At 41.7% G+C, this 16664-nt stretch overlaps 1 protein-coding gene across 1 annotated transcript in view; it reads left to right on the top strand.

The window, feature by feature from the left end:
- csmd2 (CUB and Sushi multiple domains 2) overlaps positions 1-16664 on the top strand; it is a gene marked incomplete at both ends in the record, with an annotated part of 208583 nt that overhangs the window by 143761 nt on the left and 48158 nt on the right. The window contains 9 exons of the mRNA XM_079232352.1: positions 2006-2200; positions 2956-3072; positions 5038-5151; positions 9233-9328; positions 10027-10230; positions 11057-11181; positions 14135-14231; positions 15053-15157; positions 15826-15944. Coding sequence (XP_079088478.1) covers positions 2006-2200; positions 2956-3072; positions 5038-5151; positions 9233-9328; positions 10027-10230; positions 11057-11181; positions 14135-14231; positions 15053-15157; positions 15826-15944 — 1172 coding nt within the window. The remainder of the gene's footprint in view (positions 1-2005; positions 2201-2955; positions 3073-5037; positions 5152-9232; positions 9329-10026; positions 10231-11056; positions 11182-14134; positions 14232-15052; positions 15158-15825; positions 15945-16664) is intronic.

The following is a 16664-nucleotide window of genomic DNA, read 5'->3' as shown; positions in this document are numbered from 1 at the left end:
AGGACCGGTCCACACCTAACGGCTGCTACATCCATCACGCCTCCGCTGTCTCTTGCCAGGTGTGCTGGTTTAATGGAGTAAGCAGCAAGGGAAGGTCCAGGTCTACATCAGACTATGAAAGGGCTCAACCTGTCTAGAACAGGTGCGCTAGGAGACAGACCGCCGACAGGCCACATGCCTGGCCCGAGCACCATGTTCAGCCATGAAGGGCAGCCTCCTGTCTGGTCAGCAGGTCCCCGGCTTTCATCTTAGAAACTAGGCATTTAGCCAAGGTGCTATGTGTACATTTTATCATCAATAAATCATAATAGCTTCACTTAGACAAAGACTTTGTTGTAATTACTGTATACAGAAGATTGATTTTGCCTGCAATATGCTTGTTTTATAGCACAAAGGAAAATAGTTTGATGGCATACAACAGGAGGAGGTTGCAAATTAAGCCCCACTATACTGGCAGATGGTGGAACTAGAAAAAAAACACAATATAAAAATCATCTACCACATGTTGGTCATCATCAGAGAAATCAAAGAAAGACAAAAAATAAAAACAGAAAATAAGTGGAGGGGAGGTTACACAAAATTAACACATTACCAGTTCTCTGAGTGACCCGGAATAGTAGCCTTTTCAATAATTTGATTTAAAGAGCCTGATATGAGTGCCAAACTCTCAGCCGAATCGTCTCCGTGGTGGAAAAATGTTGTTAAGGATCATTCCATTCGGGATATATGAGGTTCACATACATATTCAGTACTATGGACAGCATTGGGTCTCTACACACACGCACAAACACACACACACACACACACACACACACACACACACACACACACACACACACACAGACACACACACAGACACACTCACATAAACACAAAAAAACAGCACGGACCATTACTCTGAAAGAACAGCTTCGGAATAGTCATTTATATAGATAAATAAAGCTTCAACAGAGGGAGGTCAATGAGCAAATAAAATAAAAAAGATTTGATGAGCTAGTTAGTCAAGACTTGTCCAATCAGATTCAACTATTTAAATTATTTGTCATTGACACACGCAATTAATTCTGAGACAGATAATGACGTTTAAAAAAAAAAAAAAGATTTGCATGAGAAAGAAGAAAATAGCCTTCTTTGTTGGTGTCCCGATTGTCACAAACATGGTTTCAGTGTTTCATACTTAAAGTTGTATTTCAGTTGGCAGATATTGAGGCACAGAATTGTAAGTTGAAGTTTTCCAGATAAAAGAAAACTTTTGACTCCCCTTCCCGTTTGTATGTGCGTGTTAAGCCATCAAATATTGAAGTTTGCTGTGAGACAAGAGTGAACTGTGTTTAAGATTGAACTGAATTGCTTTGGGCATTTTCTCCTACGTCTATTTTAGCTGTAAGGCTGTGATGTGTGGCAAATTGACAGGCCTCCTCTTACATGCTCATTTTCAACCTAAGAACAATGTGATGGTAGATTGAGCGAGACATCTTTCTTACGACCTCAGGAGTGGTGATTGATATACGGTTAGATACAGTGTGTGAGTGTGTCGAGGCTGAGTGTTTGTGTGTTCGCAAGAGAAAGCTTGCGTATGTGCATTGTCTTCTCTAGTTGACTGCACAGCGAAGCGTTGTGTGAGAGGCGGTTGTGTGCAGTCAGCAGACCTTGGGCCAGAGCGTGCCACTCTCAATCAGCTGCCTGTCTGTCTCCCCAGCCATACATACCTCCAGCAGCCACAGATGAAAGGGCACCGTCAAGGGCTAGAGAGAAAAGTGGCAGTCAGTGAGATCTATTTACTGAAAGAGGAAAGCACAGGCTTGCAGGAAAATGGGAATGAGCACAGAAAGCGACAAAGGAAGGAAGGAAGTGAGGAATGTGAGAATGTCAGAAACCTTAGGCGGAAAACAATTTCTATTCTAGTATCACCACCGCTGCAGCTTGATGCAAAAATCCTTTTATTGAATACCAACACACTTTCCTTTCTGTCACTGATTTTCCACCGTGTTACCTCTCTCCACAGAGAACCCCAGGGAGTCTTGCTTCGAGCCGGGCCTGGTGCGCAATGGGACTCGGGTGGGCGCCGACCTCAAGCTGGGCTCTACTGTCACCTACCGCTGCGACAGCGGCTACACGCTAGAGGGAGACCCAACCCTCACGTGCATCATGGGGGAAGACGGCAAGCCGAGCTGGAACAAACCCAAACCCATCTGCATTGGTAAACACCGACATCTGGAGACAGCTGTTAGGAACACAAGCCACTTATAGATTCATCACATGTAAACACGCACGCTTGATCATGTGGATTTTGCGCAGAGCTATGTCCTACAGGTATATGTGTAGAGCTGTGTGGGTTTTGCTAATGTTAATAGATGTGAGGGTGTAGCTTTAATTTAATCCCCAGTTTGAAGAGAGCACCGTATTTTGCATATCTGCTCCTCGCACACACGGCAAAACCTGCGTCATCCCGGCTGTTCTCTGACATTCCCACGACACGACTCACAAATGCTGTGCATATTCCCCTGAAAAGCTGGTAAGAAAGATCCCCGGCGCCAGCGTATCTGGCTCTCGCAGTGTGAGGCCTCGGTTGCATGTCAGGTGGGATACATGTACACGCCAAGCGCTTATTTTCACACAAGCAAAGCACACTGACATATGTGCACTCGCACAAAGATTAGAGCACACGTAGAGCATTTTTAGGGGGCTTTGAGCAGGAGAGGAGATTTGGGCCTGATCTCACCCAGGCTAACCCAGAGGGACACTTGGAAAACATTGCAATTTCACTCTGGCAAACACCAGGGACATATTCCACCCAAAACCCAATCAGACAAGAGAAGTAATTTAGGAGTAATAGAACAGAGGGGATGAAAGAGCAGGAGGTAGTGGAGAAATGGAATCTTGCACTATTGGCTTTAGACCGTCCTTCTATGTCTGCCCTGTCTCTTCACGTCACATCTCTGTGTCTTTCTCCAGCTCCGTGTGGTGGACAGTACGCGGATTCGGACGGAGTGGTCTTGTCTCCTGGTTTCCCTGGCAACTACAGCAGTGCACGAAGCTGTATGTACACTGTGGTGGTGCCCAACGAGTACGGTAAGCCAAGGAAGAGCACTGTATGTCTGTATTTCGTGATAATGTCGTGCATTTTTGTGTGTGTCTGTGAGTGCGTGCACGGGGGATAATTATGTGTGTTTATTTAAGGTGCAGTTATTCTGCAATGCACAAAATGCCCATATCAGACTCAAACTATGCTCTGGTGCCTGACTAAATCCCAGATATTATTTCACTGTGCAAACTCATGAAAGTAAGCAGAAAACTTGTTTGCTTTTTTTTTCTCACACCTAACTATTCTTCGTGACAGAGGTGTAGGAGGCAACAGGTTTGTGGAAAACTTGTAAAAGCTCCCACACGCATTGTCTTCTTATATTGCAATTAAAGTGCTTCAGTGTGAGGTTTACTGAATGCAATTTATTTTTTCACATTTTCCTACACACAGTAGAATCACACAGTGATTGATAGTTCCAATATCAATTGTGTCTTATTTCCGTACACATATTTCCACATTACTTTGGTAGAGCAATTTAATCACTATCTTACACACCAGGCATACAATATGTCTATCTCTCACACACACGCACGCACACACACACACACACACACACACACACACACACACACAAACACACACGCACGGCGCACACACACACACACACACACACACATACCCACACCAACAAATAATTGGCGTCTGCAAGATCCTGAGTTCCCGGAGTTTCACTATGTTTTGGCATTTCCATCTTAAAGGTCACAGCTTGCTTCCAATATGTAATCTGATACTGTGAGAGCAGCAAATTATTTTCCGAAAGCGAAACAATGCAGAAGCATGACACGGCTCAAACATGCAAATACAGAAGCAAACATGTTTCACTTAGTTACCCTACACAAAGTCTCACGGCTTGACTTTCTGTCTGTCCTTCAGTCTTTTTTATCTCCTGCTTCCTTTTCTCTTTCCTCAAGTTATCAGCAGTGTGCCCATCTCAGGGGAAGCTCAAGTCGTATCATTGTTAAATTGCACCAAACAGCAGAGGCCGGCATGTGGTTTGGGTACTTAACCCCGGTCCTTTGAATGTCGAGGTCATGATGCCCGCTCAGAGGTCTGGCGCTGCTCCAAAATGGCTGGGCACCCGTTCTTCTTTGACCCTGTCGGCAACATATTTCACTCAAAGCGTGAGAGGAAATTTAAATTATGAAAGTCCACATTTGCATTTTCCTGGAAAATGACAGGGAGGCCCAAGGCAGCGTACTTTGTCGTGCAGAGCCACAATTATTCTCGCCTCCATTCTTGCCGCTTCTCATTAGGCTGATGCACCTTCCCTAATGAAAGGCTATTTTCCCCAATACAGAGGACAGGGTGGCTGCCACTGCAACCACTGGCATCTTTTATCATTAGATGAAGATGAAGAGGATGTACGGATAAAGGGAACTACTGAAGCTGAGTAGGAGAAAACAGACGCTGAGTCATGTTCAAGAGTAGCTGCCATCAAACCTAATGGAGAGCGCAAGTACTCTGTCCCCTCTGCCCTCTCCCGCATCCTCTTTATCCTTCTCTTCAACGTGCTGTATATAAGCAAACTAGACAAAGATTAGATGTGAAAGGACTGAATATATGCAGTAGCAGTAGAAAGGATGAAAGCACCATCGTGGAGCTTTAGCCGCACATTGTACTACAGTTTGGTTGTCATTGCCAAAGCATTTCATCTACTGACAAGCAATCAAGCCCAGACAGGATTGTTGATCGAGTCGTGTAATGTCATTTTTTGGTTGTGTTGTCATAACTGGCAGTATTATCCATCTCGCTTTAAAGGAAGACATTTGGTTTGAAATTGCTGTTGATAATATCCTTTTGAATGAGGATACGACAGAGTACTTTTTTATGTTTTCTCTGTATTATTTCAAATGGGTTTTAGAGTTTCCAGTGAGCTTGTGATGCAGCAACACATTTTAGCTGATTTCAATTTGCTCTGATGTCAATTTTCTGTCTCTATCTGTCTTTTCCAGTGGTCTTCAGTCAATTCGCCTTCTTCCAGACGGCTCTGAATGACATCGTGGAGGTTTATGATGGGCCAACGCAGCACTCCCGTGTTCTCAGCTCCCTTTCTGGAGCGCACACAGGTACTTCAACAAAAACACTCTGGGTAGCTGCTGTAGGGGATATTCCATCAGATACTAAACTTAAGGTGGGTGGTTAATAGAAGCTATTTACTTTGAAATTTAGGTTGGCCAGACATGAATCCCACACAATTGTTAAGGTTTTGTTTTATATTCAGCACCAGTATTTACCGAATCAGCAAATGAGATTGGACTGTTTGATCTCCTGGCCATTATTTTTTACATGACAGGGGACTAAATATAATATTGTCTAGGCCATATCCCTTTCATAAGGATCCAGTTAAACTCGGGGACAAATTGCTGACACAGGCAGAGCTGCCGTGGCTGCAGGTGGGCTCCAGTGAGCTGTAAAAAAAAACTTCAACAGTAACAACAACAACTTCAGAGTCACAGGGATAACATAAATAAACACATGTTCACTCTCAGGATATATGCGCAGGCAGGTGTGTGGGCAAACGAGAGCGCTCGCACGCACATACTCAAACACCTGTACCGGGTTTAAGGGAAATAAGATAGGGGGGGAATTACATATTTAGCGTTAAGACTTGAAACAAATACTCCTTCAAATGCATTAGCATAACCGGAACTATCATAAATATGAAATAACAACCTTAAAACATGGGTAATAAGTTAAAAATAGTGGCTCAACTTGTCAGCTTCCATGCAACAGTCTCAGCTTTAATTTTACAAATCATAACTTTTGTCATTATACCATTACCAAAATATTATTATATTTTTATTTTATTTAAAAAGCATACAATATAATTTAACAAACATCAAAGAATGACAAGATCTTTCATGATTATTCACAGCTGAAACTTCAGTTGTGGTGAGAAAACCGTGTTTTCTATGAAACAGCAATGATATAGAAACATCTGTTGACCTTAATACTGGCAACAGGATTTCAAACCTTAACAAAAACATTACCTAAATCAAAGTATTACGGTAACCCAGTTTTTTTCTTAAACCTACAATCTTGGTTTCACCTAGTCCCTATATGACTATATGAAGTAAGGATGCAGCCCCTATTAACAATATTTAAATAAAGCAGTTACTGGCCAAAAGGGATAACGGTCAGGTGAAGGAGAATGAATGATTTCTGTTGTAACAGTGTTATGAAATTGCGTATGATGAATGCCACAACCGTATTGATGTGTTACAACAGAAACAGCTTGAATAGGGGAGCTTCAACCTTTCAAGAGGGGTGGAGTGTAAAAGTGTGTGAGCTTAGGGCAGCTCTCCATCTCTGCCTGCCCTAGCCCTGTCGCTTGACAAAAGCAAAATGGTTACTTTGGTTTGTGTCCAGAGTACCCTCAGAAAATCCAGTTCGCAGCTCAATAAACAGGTCGCTATATTAAATGAGGACTCCTAGCGGCAGGTTCACAGAGCTCTCTAACCAGGCATGGCAGAGCAGAGCTGGCACACTTTGGCAAGGGAAAAGAGTTTATGCTCACAGAGGCGGTGCAGCTGAAGAACTGCAGTGCATGCAGGCATAACTAGCATGAATTAGGCAGAAGTGTGTACCTGCATCCACCATACAGATGCTTCGAAGCTCACAAATGGATTAACATGCACATCTGCAAGCTTATAAAGCAAGACATTCACCCATACGGTTTAATAGACAAGCTGTTGTTATGTGCAATAAACATACTGCCAGTAATGGCAATTTTAGTGGCTGACAGGATATTATTGTCACGCATTGTAAATCACAATTGTCAAAACGTAAAAGAAGTCACCGATGATTATCTTGACCCTGAATAGCATATTACATTATTTTAGTTTCAGTAAAGCATCCAACGGTGCAGTTTCATTACTATCATGCGTGGTGAGGCAAAGCCCTGGTGTTGAATCGTAAAGGCATTCATTGTGAATTTTCGGAGGCAGTGGTGACAGACAGAACACAATGAGGAAATGGAGAGTTGAACAAGAAAATGAGAAAAGGTGGGAATGAGAAAAGAAAAGGAGACAGCGTGTCGGCAGAAATAACAAAAGGACTGAATCAAGAAATCATTGATATTTATCTAAATGCTAATTTTTGAATTAATTTAAAGTCATTTTCACTCTCTTGGCCATCATTTCTAGTGTGACTAGTGAGTCTTATTTCAACTACATTTAACTTTGACCGCTTTTGTTTATTTAGTTTCAGTGCAAGCATATTGTTGAATAAATGCAAAACACTTATTCATAAAAGTGTTCTCTCAACTTTAAACCTGCTTGAGTTGTGGTTAAGCAGCTGCAGCGTTAATCTCTGACATCTGTTCTCCATGACTGCTGCATCCCAACAACTGCTGCTGAATTTTGGCTACTGCCTTCCAGCCAAAGTCATGATTGACCTTTCATACGCATACAGAATCTTTTTTAGGGCAAAGTGGTTTGGAGCTGAAAAGTGGCCCGAGCATTCACAAGTTACATGTTGACACATGTTTGAACGGTCTGGATGAGTACCTGCCCCGCACGTTATGAAACACTGTCACCACGACAGCACACAGCAAGGGCTTCTAATAAACTACCCAGCATGCCTTGGGGATCCTACAGTGGAGCTCGAACAATCATGATGAAGAAACACGCTAAGGAAAACTGTGCCATTGGATATCATGCATATATCTCAGCACACAGCACTAAAAGGCGCAGAAATATTGATGTACGCTAAAAACGCGAGCTAAACATGCAAACACAGGATAGACTCACTGACACACAGATTTTGCCTCTGGGGTTAAGCACGTCTGACTTCCACACTACAGTGTGACAGCAAGCAGACGCAGAGTAATGAGATCCACTGCAGAGAGCCAGTCAGCAACACACTGAGAAATTCAGACGGAGGCAGAGACAGAGATGCTCACACTTTGTGTCATGTTTGACGTCAGTCAACAAACACTTTTCCACCACAGCAGAGACATCATGGGGGTGTTTAATTACACTATGAGCTGATGAGTATAGCAGGTGGTCATAATATTGTAATTTCGGCGATAACATAGAAGGATCAGATTTATAGTCAGAGATTTGCTATTTTGGCACGGATACAGGTTGGATGATTCGAATGAATGAGGAAATATTTCATTGTGAACATATAGGCAGCCCCATAAAGTCTTGAACCCCGAAATGTATCAGTAAATTGTCCACAATATGGTATCTTGTAGAGCAAACCGCGCAACAAATTACATTTCAGTTAAAAAACGAATTTCATACACAAAGAACAAACAAACCACAAATTAAAAAGTCTGTCTGGTTCTGTTTTCATATGCCATTGAAAACAAAACCCAACAGCTGTTCTAAAACCTGCTACAACAACAAAAACCTGGAACTTGGTCTTGAATTTTGACGGATTGACAGCCACTGAGCCCTTGTCAGGTGACCTTGGAGTCCTCCTGTCTGCACAGCATGCTGTTAAACTTCCTGAATGTCAGCAGGAGCTTGATTGCGGAGGGCCTTGCAGGTGATTAACCCAACCGAGAATTCGATTCCGTATTGATGTACAGCCAATGAAGTTACGTCAGGGGAGGTGTGATCTCTGCAGCTGGTTCTTCGGCACTTAAGAGTCTTGCCGCACCATTTTATACCAGCTGCACATTCTCCAGTAATGATTTGTTAATTGGGTATGTGAACAGTGAGTCACAATAGTCCAGCTGGGACAAGACAAAGAAATTAACCGTGAATTATATTTCTGAGCTGGGGAAAAACAAGAAGACAACAGTGAGCTTACATACTCTTCAGGGCTCATATTTTGATGAAAAGTAGCTTCTGAAGTCCCAGAACTGCGGTCAGAGGCGTACATGTGATACAATGCTACCAGTGCCAATGATAAGGACTCCCATTTAGTCACAAGAAGCTGGAGTAAAGTGGTTGCCATCCATTAGGCATAGCAGATGAGCATAATGTTTGTGAAATATAAGGATGACCTTAATAATTACCATGCATTTGCATACTCTGATATGCTCTCAGTATGCCTTAGGAAGGCCTCTAGGCATATTGTACTTGTGTCACAGTAGGTCCTTCTGTGAAAAAGGCTAATGTGGTCAAGCAGCACTTATATAGAGATGATCGAAAAATTGTGACAAACTGTGACTTTAACTTTTCCCCATTATAGGCGAGTCATTGCCATTAGCAACCACCAACCAAATCCTGATCCGCTTCACCTCCAAAGGCCAATCCAGCTCTAAAGGATTCCACCTGGTCTACCAGGGTAAGTGTGTACACAGGCACACACACATGAACTGTACTATCGTGCTTCTTTTGGATTCCATCTGTTCTAACAGAGTTATTTCAAAGGATTCCCCTCCATCCACTATTTCAACTGTCTGTCTGTGTGCGTGTGTGTGTGTGCGTGTGTGTGCGTGCGTGTGTGTGCGTGCGTGTGCTCTGGAGCATAAACACTGTCGAATTATAGCAGTCTGTTGAAAAGATTGTTTAAACTCTCGTGTTCCTCTCTTCCCCTAAGAGGGACATTTCTCTCTTTAACTGTTATTTTCCTTAAATAATGCACTTAACCAGAAATGACATTTCCAAAGGCAATAGCAGCTCTGGGGAAAGTTTAATGAATAAATATTTTTTGGGTGGTATTTTATTCGAAGTAAGCCGAAGCCACCACAATACAAAGACTAAGCAAAACACAATTTTTTCGTATTATTTCTTTGGGACACAGTCTGATCATTCACTTTTAAAGTAATACTTTTCAAATGAATTACTCAATCAAGTATCCTTTAGATTCTTAAAGTTGCATGCAGAAAAAATGAGTGTTTGGAACAACGCATTGTTAAATCTATCGTGCACTGACTATAATCAGCAACAGAGATGCTTATTTATTTTCTTGGAAGTGTCACGCATAACGACTTCACATCAACACCTGTAATCAGCTGTTTTTTCCACTCTGTTTCTCCATAGCTGTGCCGCGGACCAGCGCCACCCAGTGCAGCTCAGTCCCTGAGCCCCGGAATGGCCGCCGTATGGGTAACAACTTTGCCGTTGGTGCTGTGATCCGCTTTGAGTGCACTCCAGGTTACACGCTGGAGGGGCCCGGTGCCATTGAATGTTTGACAGTTCCCAATGCCCTGGCACAATGGAACAGCTCCATTCCCAGCTGTATAGGTAGGGCATGCATTCTCAAAGACAGACACAAACTCTCGCCTCTCAGTCTGGGCATTTTGTTTGTCTCGCATTCCTTCGTTTGTGTCTTTAATTACTGTATTAGCTCTCTTTATTTCCATTCCTCCTACTGTGTCCCTCCCACTTGATGACTTGTCATTGAGTGTAAAACTCTTGTTACAGATGCAAGCCGGAAGCCATTGCCTGTAGCAATACAGAAAGATTCAGCCATGTAGTGCACAGGTGGCAGCTGTGTGCTGAGGGTCACACATGCACACATTCACACACACTCATATGGAGATATCCATATGTATTGTATATACACAGAGAACACTCTCTCACACACGTACATACAGCTGTAGCAGATGCTCCTACGCTGTCACCAGATGTTTCAATGTGCTGTACGAGTCTACTATAATGCGTCAGTATGTTTGTGTGTGGTTAAGACGCCAGTCTAGTTGTGGTTTAATAATTCAATTTTAATGGGTCGCAGAATCAAATTTTTCTTAAAACAAGCTGAAAATGTGATAACTATAATGAACTATTTTGTCATTATTTTTGCTTATCATTTGTCTGACTTGTTGTTTGATCTTTATCCTGTTTTCCATGATCGTACTAGCAGAGTCACATCAATGTTTGAGGAAAGAGGATTAAAGAAGAAGATTAAGCCACATTAACATTTGTATAATAGTTTGCAAAAGTAAATGTATGCATTAACCTACTCTTGCTGCATCTTTTGACATCCAGTCTGCAGCCATTTTTGGTAAACTGGTACACATCACACTGCGATACATCCCGCTCATTCCTTTTTCATCCTTTTCCCCTGCAGTTCCATGCGGAGGCAATCTGACCCACCGAACGGGTACCATCTTGTCTCCTGGCTTCCCCGAGCCTTACCTCAACAGCCTCAACTGTGTCTGGAAGATCACTGTTCCTGAAGGATCAGGAATCCAGGTTTGCATGACAGAGTTTCTCCCTGGCATCAACGTTATCTCGTGTGACAGAATTGTAATAATCAGATCAAGCAAAAATGTGTTCAATCTTGAGTAAATCAGAGGCAGATTCAGCTGTGTTAACCACAGAGTGTAAATACATTACATCCCTTCTAACTCATCCCGAAATACAATCACGTATTTCCAAACCACATGGAACCCAAGAAATTAACGCACCATTTGTAGAACATAAATATTGAAACACAGGATAATAGCCAAGTCAAAAACTGGGCAAGCGAAATTCAGTTTTGGAAAGTATACTACATTATACTACAAATGCAACTTATCTTCACGTTGACTAGATTTGAAAAGCGTTATAATAATGCAATTTCATAACACGATATAACAATTGACTTACAGGCATGCAATATAATAGAGAAATTCAGAGTTGTGTTTTTCTGTCTCCCTACTGTCAGAGAGATAGTTTATCAGATTGTATCCATAAATTAGTATTACAGGATAATCTGCAGCATATTGACTTACCTTTTGTTTTAAAGCGGTCTTTGGTCAGGCTGTTAAAGGAAATACCGGATTGTATTTACCTTTAGCGTGTCACCTTTACAGCTGTGCATGGTCTTGACAACAAGCTCCTGTGTGATGATGTGTTTCTGGCTCATCAAGGGCTAATTATTAGAGCTACTCACAGTCCATCAAGTTGTAGCATTTACAATTATCACGGTACGGGAGCGCTGCTGCATGAGTCTATACAGAGGCTCGGAATTTAATTTGGCAGATCACTATACCAGAAATTTAAGATTGCACAATTTAAAAATGAAAAAAGGAAGTTGTATATAATTGCCTGTTCAATTACTTTACTTTTCTTTCTTGGGAGTTAATTCAGTTTGCATATTTGCATTCATTGATGCACGTGTGATGGAACTTTCCAAGAAATCTGTGCAAGGTCCCTGTGGATCTGTCGAAAGGAACGTTTTTAGGCTGATGCTTCAGCCTCTGTGGCTAATGACCTCAGTGCAGTCCCTCGGCTATTAGCTCAGCTGGCTGTCCTTGCAGGTCAAATACACGAGATGGCCCACAGGCGCACTTAGCATGCTGCACTACACACTAACATCTCAGTGGCTAGATGGTGAAATAGACTAAAGATAAGAACAGAAAGCTGGCTGTCCGCACACTTTCAAGGACAACAGCATGACACCGGAACGTGTATATGCCGGAGTGACAACGGTATCGTTTGGAAATGATGTATGAGTGTTTGTGTTCTTTGGACCACCCAGAGACACACACTCAAACTCGTTGCAAAAGGATCACTGCCTGCGCTTCCAAAAAATCCGACATGCTCACTGTCAAGGGTTTTCTGCTCTGTGTCTATACTCCCTACAGCTAAATCCTCCTCGTCCACCTCCACATCTCTTTCACGCCGTCATTGCCTTTCCCTCTGTTGCTTCCCTTCTCCCAGTTCGCAGAAACACATTAGATTGGAGGATCACGATCCAGAAGAGAACTTAAAGGAGTGAGGTGCCTTGCCTGCACATTTGTCGTGGCCCCCCTAATGAAAGATCAATCTATGATCTGTCTTGTCTCCCCGGGATGCACCAGAGCCCCAACCACCCCTTTAATTGGCTCGTATCTGATCTATAACCATCAGAGGCAGAGGAGAGGGCTGAGTAGTAGAGTGAGAGGCAACAGAAAGGGAGGCTTGGAGAGTAAAAGAATGGAATGACATAGAATGTTGAAAAAAATGGATGGACTTTAGCTTAAGACAAAGGACGAAGATATAGTTGATGGCAGTTTAGCCCCTTTTACACATTTGTAAATGGATAAGGAACTTAATAGTTTCTCCTTTCTTCTTTGAAGCGCTGAACACTACATGTCAACATTCACCCGTTTACGCAGTCATACACTGATGGCAGAGGTTGCCATGGAAGGTGCCACCTGCCCATTAGGATCTAAGCTAATGCACATTCACAGACCAATGGCAACACCTTTAGGAGCAATTTGCGGTTCAGTATCTTGCCCGAGGACACTTCCACAGCCGGGGGATCAAATCACCAATCTTCCAATTAGGACAAGCTCTATCGCTCACTTCACTTTCATTTGTTAGGCAATTGTATTTATTTGGGGTGAGCCTTTGGATAGTATTCAACAGCAAAATAAGTTGTTTAATCCACGTTTTTGGCAATCTTTGTGAGAATCCAGAATGTTATTCCTAAAGTTTGTGGTATCTTTTTTTTTTCCTCAAGTGTTGTTAGAGGACACAGAAGCACTTATTTAGATGTCTCAGTCTGCCTTTCTTTGAAAAATAGCATCCAGCGTTCTCTGCAGCTGTCATACAGTTTTCTTAAATTCAAATCCAATACCCACCGCTTGACTGCAGCCTTCCAAAATGATCAGTTTGAAATATATAAAAGCAGGCATACTATATAAACTAGACTATATTGCACAATGTATATTATTCCTTTCTATTGAGAAATATTTTTCTTTTTTACAAAAAGCTTTTTGTGAAGTCCTCATAGCTTTATTCATTTAATTGACCTTCTATGAACCTTTCACAGTATAAAAAGATACTTTATTAAGTTATATGTGCCTTTAAAGGTACTCTAAACTATCTTTTGAAACACTGAATGAGTTCAGAGGAGAAGATCGGTGACTTTTGGGATACTGTTTTGAACATAGACATAGCTTTGTCTTGCTGACATTTTGACATGAAGTTCAGTGTCATGGCTGAGACAAGTGCTACTCTAAAGGGGAGAGTAGTCACAAGCCAAATGGCCATGTTTTTCAGTTCTTCACTGTGTTATCTTTTTCAGATGCAACTTTTTTTATGTTGTGTTCCCCTACTAATCAATCTTCAACCCTTCAACCGTATTATTGATGTCTCTACGCATACACACCCTTGATCTTACTGTTGCTGCTCTGCTCCCTAGATCCAATACTTTCTTTCTTTTTCCCTGTCTCAGATCCAGGTAATCAGCTTTGTCACAGAGCAGAACTGGGACTCGCTGGAAGTGTTTGACGGAGGGGACAATACTGACACCATGCTTGGCAGCTTCTCAGGTATTGCTGTATGTTTGCTCACATGTGTGCATTTGTTTTCTTGCACAGTCTTTATCATGTTATGTAACCACTCATCTATACCTGCCAAAAGCATAGTCAAAGCAACATGATAGCCTCATTAGTTTTCACAGAGCAGAATACAACCTCTAACACTGATTGTACGCTACTTAAAACGGGGGCCTCGTGTTACACAGTTGGCATTGTGACATCAAATACAGAGTGGAAACCCAAACTGGGTGAGCTTCCCCTGGAACATCGTAGTACACTTCTACAAAGCGTGTCCTTTTCTGTGAGGAATTGATCCTTTGTTTACAGTATCTGTCTTACTCCCCTCAAAGTGCAGATACGGCAACAGGGATTTCTCCTTTTTGTACTGTATGTGCTTGGAGCCTGACCAAAAGTAAATGCTAGATGCACCCTGAAGTAACGAGATGAAAGAGAGACGCCAGGCCCACACATTTTTGTTATTTGAGTAATTTTAGGACTTACGGTATCTGTAGAACATGTGTGTGATGTTTTATTTCCTGTTTTTTTGCGCACATTTTTGTTTTGTACATACCTACTCCTATTATACAAATTGCTCTGTTCTTTGTGTCATTAGTAGGTCACGCTATGCATCTGCTTTTCTAAATATCCTAATAAACCGCTACACAATCATCCATGCATGCATTTTTGCGTCATGTACACACAAACACGCACACCCTACACACATGTATAAAAAAAAAACAATTTGAGCTATTTGCCCGTAGTTTACAGTTTGTTATAGTCGGCCCATGCAGGAGATAGCATCGCTAAACTACACCATTAATCTTCTCCCCAAGGCACCACGGTCCCAGCTCTTCTCAACAGCACCTCCAACCAGCTCTACCTCCACTTCTTCTCTGATATTAGTGTGTCTGCAGCTGGATTCCGGCTGGAATACAAAAGTAAGTGGAAAAAAAACCAGTTCATGCCACTTGATGTAAAGTATCAATGCCCTGAGGACAAGTATTAAAGGACCAGTGTGTATCATTTCGGGGATACATTCTAAAAAATTGAAAATACATTTCATAACTTGTATAATCACCTGAAACTAAGAATTGTTGTGTTTTCCATAACTTGGAATGAATCGTTCATATCTACAAAGGGAGCGGGTCCTCTATACAGAGTCTGCTTTGTTGTAAAGTGAGCAGCAGAGTGAAAAACGTTGCACTGCAAGCTGCCGTCTGACTTCCATTGCTTCTAAAGTAGGCTTGGGTTATTATGGTTGGGATGGCCTGTGAACAATGCAAAAGACTTTACCAGGTTTTTTTTCAGAACAGTGGCTCTCATAACTCATTCTTGCAAAGGGAGGAGTGAGGGGATTGGTATTCAGTGGGTTGCATTTTGCAACCACACAGCCAGAAGCAACCACATCCTACACATTGTCCCTATTCATCAAATAGGACTACATCTTTTGACTTGCTGGTTGTCTTTCTCCCTGGTGTCAGATGTTTCTCCTTCTATATTATAGTCACATTTTCATTGTAATTTTGAATCATTTTGTATAGTTATTACATTTCCCTTACTTTTTCTCTGTTCATGTTGTCTTCTTTTTTTTAAATCTATTTCTCAGCGGTGTCTCTGACCAGCTGTGCAGAGCCTGTTGTTCCTATGAACAGCATCAAGGTTGGGGAGCGTCTTCAGATGAATAACGTGGTGTCTTTCCAGTGTGAACCTGGATATACTTTACAGGTAATATCTCCTAGTTTCCAATATGATCGAGTCGTATATGACCCATTTATGCTTATTCTGGTTTGGCCTCTTCAGGTATTTCCTCAATCAGTGATTAAAAAAGAGACATACTGGATCATTTAGCCACTTTAGTAGTTTATTTAAAAGTTATCTGTTCATTTTTCATCACTACTGAACTGTATGCTCTTATAATGTTAATTAGATACAATATATGTCAACATATTTTAAATAATATATGGAGTACTGGGTTTTTATTTTAATGAATATGAATATGAGTATGAATAGACTCCTATTTGTTATCTCTTTTATTGGAACCAAATGAAGCAAGTGCTTGCTTCAGTGTTTTTGCAAAATGTGTTAATGTCATGATTAAGGGATGCTTATTATTTATTTCATTCATCCTGGATGTTATGATGTATGACAGTTTTCCCCTTAAGTTGCTCAAACACGTATAGCAAGAGGCAGGATAGGCCTCAGGACAGGTTTCAACCATCTGCTGCCTCTAAGGTGTGGTGCTATGAACTACATCTGCATAGCCTACACTACACAAGACCATCAGGACGTGTGCAACTGCTGCAACAAAGAGTTGTGTTCAGTCTGATTGCAGCAGAATAATAATTAGATTTTAATAAAAACAGTTAGCAGGAATTATTCAAATTAATCTTCTTTCCGGATAATCAAATAATAATTGTTGTTGAGGGAGTTTTAAGTCATGCTACT

The sequence above is a fragment of the Taurulus bubalis genome (assembly GCF_910589615.1).
Source record: "Taurulus bubalis genome assembly, chromosome: 16".
NCBI classification, from domain to species: domain Eukaryota; kingdom Metazoa; phylum Chordata; class Actinopteri; order Perciformes; family Cottidae; genus Taurulus; species Taurulus bubalis.
The sequence above is the reverse complement of the archived record's forward strand: the minus strand, read 5'-3'. Positions and strand labels throughout refer to the sequence as shown.